At 33.9% G+C, this 9,620-nt stretch overlaps 1 protein-coding gene across 2 annotated transcripts; it reads left to right on the top strand.

Moving 5' to 3' along the window:
- Window positions 1-853: 853 nt before the first annotated feature.
- Window positions 854-8,394, top strand: LOC7471874 (DEK domain-containing chromatin-associated protein 3). 2 transcript variants are annotated; one of them, XM_052445449.1, is made up of 12 exons: window positions 854-1,186; window positions 1,843-2,517; window positions 2,608-2,641; window positions 3,573-3,697; window positions 3,895-3,954; window positions 4,134-4,244; window positions 4,783-4,863; window positions 4,967-5,044; window positions 5,423-5,918; window positions 6,989-7,107; window positions 7,427-7,457; window positions 7,938-8,394. In XM_052445449.1, the coding sequence occupies exons 2-12, from the start codon at window positions 1,867-1,869 to the stop codon at window positions 8,054-8,056; spliced, it is 1,905 nt and encodes a 634-aa protein (XP_052301409.1). In that variant the 5' UTR covers window positions 854-1,186; window positions 1,843-1,866; the 3' UTR covers window positions 8,057-8,394. The 2 variants fall into 2 exon arrangements, with proteins under 2 accessions (XP_052301409.1, XP_052301411.1); XM_052445451.1 differs by having other exon boundaries at window positions 856-1,186; window positions 3,618-3,697.
- The last annotated feature ends 1,226 nt before the right edge of the window (window positions 8,395-9,620 follow it).

Raw genomic sequence — 9,620 nt, 5'->3', positions numbered from 1 at the left:
GTTTGATGGATGCAAATGGATATACAATATGATGTTTAGATGCATAATGTAATTCAAACCAATCAAAGAATAATATTTGTACTTTATATAATGCAACGTAATCATAAAATTGTTTTTGGATATTTTGTCTTTGTTGGAGGAAATTTTTGAAAAACCAAGTCTGTTTATCTGAATTTTTGTCATTGTAAAAATCATTTCTAAAATAAGTTTTGTCTATAACAAAATGTTGTTCTAAAGTCAAAATATTGAGCTCATTTTGGATGTTTTCAGTGAGTGTTGAAAAGGTTGGAGATGTTGGAGGGGATTGTTGTTCAATGTTGGTATACACTGGTTTTAATATATTTGTAGTATAATTTGCATGTTGGAAACTTGCAGAAGGGATGTCTGATATAGAGTGTCTAGAAGGGTTGGTATGGTATGGAATGTTAATGACAGAATGTATTTTGAAAATTCTTTCAAGATTTATTGTGCTGGAAGAAGAAGATTCTTCTGAGAATCTAGAGTTAATATACAAAGTGATGGGTGGCAAAAAGCGGTGATATCCATGTTTGTGTGTGTGTGTATATATTTTTTTTATTAGATTGCTTTAACAATAAAATAATGTAATGTTTTTCAAAAATTTCATCATGAAAAAAATTAATAGAATGAATCTATAATTTGCATCTTTAAATTATATATTTTTCTTGAAAAAAATATGTTAGAGAGTAAAATGAAAAAAAAGAGTCTTTAGAAAACATTTTATTTTAAAAATAGCACAACATAATGTAACAGCAAAACAGTTATTTACAATATTTTATGATATCCTGTCTCTTGTAACCGAACGATCACAAAGTCAAAAAATTATGCATGCTTCTCCGAAACAAACACAAAACTGTCTTGTCTCCCCAGGCTCATCTCCTCAACCAAGGCAACCGTAGTGTGTGCATTTGAATATCAAATCAGGACCGTAAAATCCCATATACTGAAAAGATATAATAGAATCAGAGCCATCCATCCATCAGTTCCCAGAATCTGACAGTTTCATCCTAGGTGGCATTCAACTACATTTTAAATCCGAGATATAAATAAAAAACAATCAAGACACCCATTTCGAAATCGAAGGAGAATGTGTCCCAAGTCAAGGAGTTTAATTTTATAAGCTACGCAATCCCATCGAATCAACAAATTAGAGTAATAATAAATCACTGTAAGTTTCTATTCTCTTCATTTTCATGTCTGTTATGAACAATACTCGTTAATTTTGCTCTTTCTTGTTATGCGAGAGTGTCTTTTTAACTGCTGTTTAGGGTTCTTTTTTGTGAAGTTTGACTCTTGATTTTTGGGTTTGGTTCTGACATGTAATTGAATTCGTATGTTGCCTTTGGTTTCTGTGAAAGTGCTGGAAATGAAGGGAAATTGTCGATATTTTAATTTAGGTTTTTTGTTTCTTTAATTCACAAAGACTACGGAGCTTGAATTCCGGGAATTTCTGCTTAATTGAGCTTAAGAAAGTAACTTTGGCTTAATTTCAACTTCCATTAAAAAAAAAAAAAAAACAATACGACAAATATATTTAAAAGATCTGTGGTTTTTAAACCAATACGACTGGATTATTTTTTTTTTTTTTGTAAATCTCGTGTTTTGGGTTTTCTCTAAATTTGTGTTATTATTCCTTGTTTCCTTCAGAGGAAAGTTGCCACTTTTCTTCTTTCAAATGGACTTTTTTGCCTACTTTTTTAAAATTGTGCCATGTTTCGATTTCCCCTTTGTACATTCGGACTTGTGTGCTTTTCTTGGCGTTCTTCATTTGGTACTTGTTAATCGTGACCTTCTTATTCAATATGATTTCCCCCCTGAATGCAGCCTTTTTCTGTCTACGCTAAACAAATGGGCGAGGAAGAAAATAGGACCGAAGTTCCAGAGGTAACGGCAAATGGGACTAGTGCTCCTGCAAAAGAGAATTCCAATGACGTTATGACTGAAAAAACAGAGGAAAATAATGGAATAAAAGAAATGGAAGAAGATAAAAATGATAGCGAGAAAGTTGAGATTGCAAGGATGGATGAAGACCCCAAGGTGACTGAAGAAAGGGAAAGCAAAGACAAAGAAGATGGGTTAGAAGAAGGAAGAACTGAAGCAATGGAAGAAGAAATCAAACCCAAAGTAGATGAAGAGATGGAAGGAAAGGAGAAGGAAGCCAAAGAAGAGGTGGAGGAGAAGGTTGATGTGTCCAAGGAGAAAGAGGAGGTGGAGCAGAAGGTTGATGTGTCCAAGGAGAAAGAAGAGGTGGAGGAGAAGGATGGTGGATCCAAGGAGAAACAAGAAAAGTTGGAGGAGGAGGACGGGGAACGATCAAAGCAACGTGGGAAAAGGAAGAGTGATGGGAGGAAAGCTGAAATGAAGAAGGTAATGGAAGAGAAGAAGGAGCCGGAGCCAAGGACTCCTACTTTTGATAGGCCACAGCGTGAAAGAAAATCTGTTGAAAGGCTGGTGGCAACTGTTGACAAAGATGCTGTCAAAGAATTCCAGATTGAAAAGGTCTTTTTTTATTGCATTTTCAGTGTACAAATTTTGTATGCATGTCATCTGGGGAATTTAATTTATACTTCGTTTATGTTAAAAATGCAGGGCCGAGGTATCCCACTTAAAGATATACCTAATGGTATGGTCCATCTTTTATTTCTGAATTCCTTCTTATCTTGAATTTCAATTTTGATGCTGTCAGAAAATTTCTTGTTTTGCTTGTGCTCTTTTTGGTGTAACAAATATATTAAATGAAAGTTGATGATCTTGAAAGTGTTTACTGTTCAGTATTGATTCTATTGCACCTTGGATATCCAATTTCTTTTTAACCTGAGTTTCATCCTATTGGGATTATATGCCTTTTCATTGTAATATTAAAAAGTGCTCAATTTATGTCAATACATTTGTTATTGACATTTTAATTAATGTCTGAAGGCTAAACTACGTGTTCAGCTGTTTTGATTTTTTATTGTCATCCTCTTAGAGGGTTGTAAATTGATTATAAATTGTCTCCAATTTTCATTAGTGCTCCTATATTTTTACCTACATATTGATTTGGAGGTAGTTTTGACTTCTGATTCTATAATAAATAGTTAGATTTTGTGCTTGTGAAAAACTCAGGATATCGTTTATGTTGTGGTGTAATATATGACTTTTAAATGTGTAAACCAGAGTTAACAGGATGTCTACCATGCCCCTTGAATGCCATTCTTTTGGATCATGCGATCTAGAATGGCATTCAAGGGGGATGGTAGCCATCCGAGTTCTACTCTAGTTTACTCTGGATCGCATGATCCAGAAGTTGCAACTTGACTTTTTTGTATTTTTATATTTAGTACATTCTTTTGTCATCCTTTACTTTTCCCATGCACCCTCCTCCCTCTTGGTTTAGCCTTGTGATTTTTTTCCAAAACTTGTCAACTATGGTATTTCTTTTCTTTTCTCTTTGTAGCAATTGTTTCTTACATGAATGGTTGTTACCGTGTCTATGAGGGTGGTTGAAGAATAAGGGAATATCTCTTTCATAAATCTCTCATTTTATAGTGGGTGTGTTGAACATATCCATGCAGAGCAATGGGTGATGGAAATGATCCCTGAAAATGTTTTCTCTACAGTGGCATTCAAGTTATCAAGAAGGAAGGCTGATGATACATTCAAACTGCTTCATACAATTCTCTTTGGAAGGAGAGGAAAGGTAATCCGATTGCTCTTTAATTTCTTTTTTGCTCTTGCTATGATCTTGTCTTTCTCACCGTTCCCTTGTGTTTGATTTGGAGGATGTTGAACACAAATATAAACTGGGTTCTTATTCATTGTTTGTGGAATGGAACAACCGGGGTTTATTGTATTCCAATCCTTTCTTTATGCAATTTCAGTTCCTTGTTTTTGCAGGCATTGCAGATTAAGAGTAATATATCCCGGTTCTCTGGTTTTGTGTGGCATCAAAATGAGGTGAAAAAATCACTTTGAGATATAGATGATTATTCTTTTTCTGTACAAGTGCTAATTTTAAATGCAGAATGTTAAGGGTTTTAAGAATTTTGTTTATCTCTGTCATTAACTCCTTGGTTCCTTGTACCATGTTAGTCTTCTGAAACACTGATCGCTATTGTCTTCTATAATTATTATAGGGGAAAGAAAAGAGTAAAGTGAAAGAAAAATTTGACAAGTGCAATAAAGAGAAGCTGTTGGAATTTTGTGATGTGCTTGACATACCAATTACCAAGGTTACTGCAAAGAAGGTGAGTTAATCAACTAATTGTTGTTTGTTAGGTTTCAGCTCATGTGGTCCAAGGATTGATTCTTGCTCTCCATGATTTTCTGATCTCTCTAGCTCAGACAATTATTTCCTTCATCCACCATTTATGAGGAAATAAATCAGTTAATTTAGATATCTACACTGCTTCCTTGATGCTGTGCATGGGGAAGGGATTTTTCCAAGTTATTTCTAACTTTGTTAATGGTATAATTTTGTTAATATGTAATTTGATTAACCATATAATTGTCATTGATTAGAAAATCATGGTTTAGCCTTGTGAATTCTAGGTTTTCTAATCAACATTGCTTCTGTCTCTGTGTGCACATGAGCATGCACGCAAACAATCTAGCATTATGTGAACCTACAAATCCTGCTGTTTGAGGGATGCATTGGTGTTGATTTTACAAACACCATTGTAGTTTCTTTCTTCTATTGAGGCCTATCCCTAAATGCCAGGGCTTGTTCTTTCTGTTAAGTTGAGTTAAATATGCTACTACAGTGGTCTTAAAATGCACGCACAGGAAGATGTTGTTACGAAGCTGTTAGATTTTTTGGTGGTCCCCCATGCTACAACCAGTGATTTGCTTGCTGAAAAAGAGAAGGTTTGTTGACCTTTATCCTCCATTCCTATGAAGTTCGGGTTTTGCAAATTGAATTCCTTTGCCATGACATCTATTTGAGTTTTGATGTTTATTTGGCTGTCAGGAAAAAGTGAGCAAAAAGCGCAAGAGAGTGGCCAAAAGTTCAACATCTGGGAGCACACCATCGAAACGTTCAGCTAAGGTATAATTTCTCTTGTTGTAAGTGTGCTTTGTGATTCGGTCAATGCGGAATCACATCTAGAAGCTTTGCAAGATTATGGAGTCGTTGTGTATGTCAAGGTTACCTATTGTGTACCAGTTGGCTCTAAGGACATGCTTGGGGGGAGGGAGAGGAGGAGGGAGGGTGCAACTGTGATGCTCCTTAAAATTTGGTGTCATGTCATATACATAACTTGTATTCTGTTTGTGAAAGCCTTTCGCTGAAAAGCTGGTGAATTGCTGTTTGTGCAATTCTAAGAATCTGATAGGGTGCACAATTTTACAACAGCTTGAATCCCTTTGTGCCTCTAGAGTGTTTATATTATTTTTCCCTTTTAAAAGGTTGTGGGTTGTTTTGCAGAGTCGAAGAAAGGCTGCTGATAATTCAAAGAGGATAGATAAAAAGAGTACATCTGATACAGAAGACGAGTCAGAAGAAGAGAAAGCAGAGGAAGATGAAGAAGAAGAAGAAGAAGAGGAACAAGAAAATGTAGAAGAGCAAAATGAAAATGGTGCTCTAGAAAAATCTGATGCTGAAATCTCTGAACATTCTGAAAGTGAGGAGAAAAATGAATCTGTTGAAGAATCTGAAGAAAACTCCAGAAAACGCAAAAAGAGGTCGGCTACATCATTGAGAAAAAAAGCACCTTGTGGAAAAGCTAAAACCAGAATCTCCGTCTCCCATAAGTCCAGTCCATCAGTGAAAAGAACGCCTAAAAAATCTTCATCAAAACACATTCTTTCTGATGAGGATAGTGATGCAAGTCCAAAGGTTTCCCCAATGAAGAAGAAAACTGAAAAGGTATCAAAGGAGAAACACTTGCCTTCAAAGAAATCTACCTCCAAGGAAAACACAGGTAAATTTCCTTTTTGTTTGTTCATCATGGTTTTAATATGTGGTTGCAATAATACAGGTATAAAATAATGGTTGCAGTTAAGAATCTTTTTGCAACTCTTAGAAAATTTATAGTAAATCACATGTTTTTAATAATTTTACTAAATAAGCATGATAACAAAACTTCCAATGGTTTAATTACATATTATAATGCTACAAATAATATTCATTGCAACTTGTAGTTGTGTAAGAAAATATTCATCTCCATAAAATTGAAAATTAGTTTAATAATAACAAGATCCATGTACAATATAAGCATTAAAAAATGAAACAAAGAAATCTAAGAAATCAAAGTTCAAGGTAATATAAATTTAAAAATATTGGCAAAACTTAAGATGCTAACCAAACTTTTGAAAATCATTTAAAAATAACATCAATGCCACTATAAATCCTCAGTTAGTTATAAAATTATATAACTACAAAACATTTGCAAGTTGAATATGAAGTTTCAACAAGATTATTTTTAAATAATGTAAAAGAGTTGGGATATTTTGTCAACCTTCCAAACTTGTAGTTTATAATATTTTCACTTTAAAATAAGCAATGAAATTTTTTTATATTTTATTCAGGTTCAAAATCATGAGACTTTTTAAGAATTTGGTGTGGGTAAGTAGAAAGGTAGTGAAAGTTGAAAAGATGATATATATAAAAAAAGTAAAGGGAACGAGTAAAAATGGAAATAGCTGGAATATTGGAAAGTAACAGAAAATAATTGCCACAACGCCATTTTCTTGTGAAATGGAAATGGTAATGCAGTGAAAAATCTGTTAAATTATGGCTTTTACAGACTGTAATGTCCTTTTTAGATCTATTATTTATTTAGTTGATTGTTCTCGTTTGGAAATGGATTGCTGTTGTTTATTTGGTCAGAAGATGATAATATCTGTAAATGCTATAATTCACCCTTTGAATCTATCATAGAAGTTTCTTTGAATTTAATCATGACTATCTTACTCTTGTGAAATTGAAGTGTGGTGCTATTGTTTTCCTTTACACTGACGTATGAAAATCTTTTTTCTTTTACTTGTTAAGGTAAAAAAGTTGGAAAGGGGAAGGAAAAGGCTAAGGTTAAAGAGAACAAATTGATGCCAAGTGATGATGAGCTTAGAGATGCGATATGTGAAATTCTTAAGAAGGTGGATTTTGACACGGTAAGATCTGATATCATCATTGCTTCCTATTGATGTGACAAGGCTAATAATAAGCAATTAGAAATGCCACGAACACAGCATGCTGGATACAAACGTAGTGACTGATGATATTCTGCTGTTTTGAAAGATTGCTTAACTGTTCAAAACAAAAGACTAGTTATTGCGGTTGTCATTTTTACCAGCTAGATCTTAGCGATCAAACTTGGCAACTATCATTTTCTGCAAAGAAATCTTATTGAATTCTAATGTCATTTTTTCCATCTCCATATTTCAATATGTAATAATTGTCCAGAACTAATCTGTAATTTGTTATTTGCAGGCTACATTCACTGATATTCTAAAGCTACTTGGTATGTTTTTTTTTACTTTCATTGGTTTGAGTAAAGTGTGTTTCTTCTTATCTGGAAAATACCATGACAAGCAATCTTATGACAAATCGACATGGCATGTAAAGTGCAAGCCATCTCAGATCGAGTAAATAAACAAGCCCTTAGTCTCGTTTCTATAGTTGTGATCGAACATGCTTGCTTCATCCACAAATTGACTAGATAATTTACAATTTTACCATTTTACAGTAGATTTGTAGAAAGGCAGGCATATGTAGTTTGTCTTTCAGTGATTAAAGTGATCCTTGTGGTCCACATGTAAGAATGAACCGCATCTTGAATGACAATAGGTCTGTCAAGGTTTGTCTAGATTGGGAGATTTCTTAAGATGTACCAGGCATAAAAAGAAATAGCAACATTTGCCTTAAATTCTGTTATTGTAATTTAGAGATCATGTTTGTATTTTATTTGTGGTTGCCTGAAAGTAATCTGGCCACATTGCAGCTCGGCAATTTGACACAGATCTCACTACAAGAAAGTCATCTATTAAGCTTGTGATCCAAGCTGAGCTCACCAAAATAGCAGATGAGGGTGATGATGAAGATGGAGAAGGTGAAGCATAGAGAGATGAAACCCAGTCTGCTGGTCAAGAGGTTGAAGCCTGAAACGTGTAACGCAGACTTTCCGGGAATGGTGTAGCTTTGTGTTTTATGCTTTAATTTCACTCGTGCACAAATGATTCTTTCTGTAAGAATGCAGCTGTAATTCATTCTTAGTTTTCAATTTGCTGGCTAGCAGACAAGCATTTACTAGAAACTAGAGAAGGTGAGCCTCGTCATGCTTTCCACAATATATATTATGTTCTAATCATGTGAGGTCGGTTATGACAGGTTATTATTTCTCAATTATTTGTAATCTTCAATCCAACTTGTTATATGCCTAGCTGATTGTGTGTTGATGATATCGTTTTTGATTTGTTTCAATAAATTGAACTCACAGGTCTGTCTCAGTACGATTCCTTTTGGTATTGTACAAGATGCGACCATTGATCAAACTGTTGCTGATTGCCAAGCTGGTCGATCACCAGAGCCTGGTACATGGTGAGGGAAGCACCCGCAAATATGCTCGGCACAAGCCCGCCCTTTAAATCTTGGTGAACAAGGCTTGCGAAAGCTTTCCAATTTGAACACCAACCGAGGAGATGCATGGAGTGAGGATGTTCGTTTGGTCTTGGTACTAGGAAATTGGAACACGAGAAGTGGTGCCTGAAGAACCTAGCCCGATGTCTCTCTATCAAGCGTCATTTTTCCCACAAGAAATTTGAGGCTAGAGACTCCATAACAATGAAAGGTCATCAAAAGAAATAATTGATGATGTCGATTGTGATAAGTTTCTAATGTTTCATAATTAACATCGGGGCGATTTTACTGTTAACGAGTCCTATTCAGTCCCATTTAGTCAAAAACCAATTGATTTGTGCAGCTCCATCATGAAATAAAATTTGAGCTAAAGTTCATTTTGGTCCTTGCAGTTAAATAAATTATCCATTATGTCCCTCAAAACTATTAAATTAGCCCCTCCTAAATTCTTATATAATAAGAGTTCTTAACAATAATAAGTGGTTCCTTATGTGATCTAATATATAGATTTGTGTTGTTTTTTTTTAATGTATATTGAGATTGTGATAATTTTTTTCAAATATAAAACAAATATGAAGAGTATAGAGCACTAGATCCAATATCCTTAGGTCTGGCTGCGGAGCTAAACCCAAATGTTATTGGGTCTGGCTGACAACCTGACCCAACAATATTTTTTGACTAAAAATAGAAAAGATAACGCCTCCTAGATGCTACAGTGTTGTCCACAGTTCAAACACTTTATTTCTATAATATGGTCCACAGTAAAATGAGTTTATATTCAAAATATTATTTTTTAAAATATTTTGTTAAAAAATATATATTAAGATAGTATTTTTTTATTTTTAAAAATTTATTTATTTTTTTTATTTTTAAAAATTTATTTTTTATATCATCACATCAAAATAATATAAAAACATAAAAAAATATATTAATTTGAAGTAAAGAAAAAAATAATTAAAATTAAAATTTTCTTAAAAGCATTTTTGAAACGAAAAAACAAACATGCTTTAATAAGAAAATTAGGAATGAGAATTGTGCCCTGTAAATG

This window comes from Populus trichocarpa, chromosome 11 (genome assembly GCF_000002775.5).
Source record: "Populus trichocarpa isolate Nisqually-1 chromosome 11, P.trichocarpa_v4.1, whole genome shotgun sequence".
In the NCBI taxonomy this organism is placed as follows: Eukaryota; Viridiplantae; Streptophyta; class Magnoliopsida; order Malpighiales; family Salicaceae; genus Populus; species Populus trichocarpa.
This window is presented reverse-complemented; position numbering and strand designations above follow the sequence as displayed.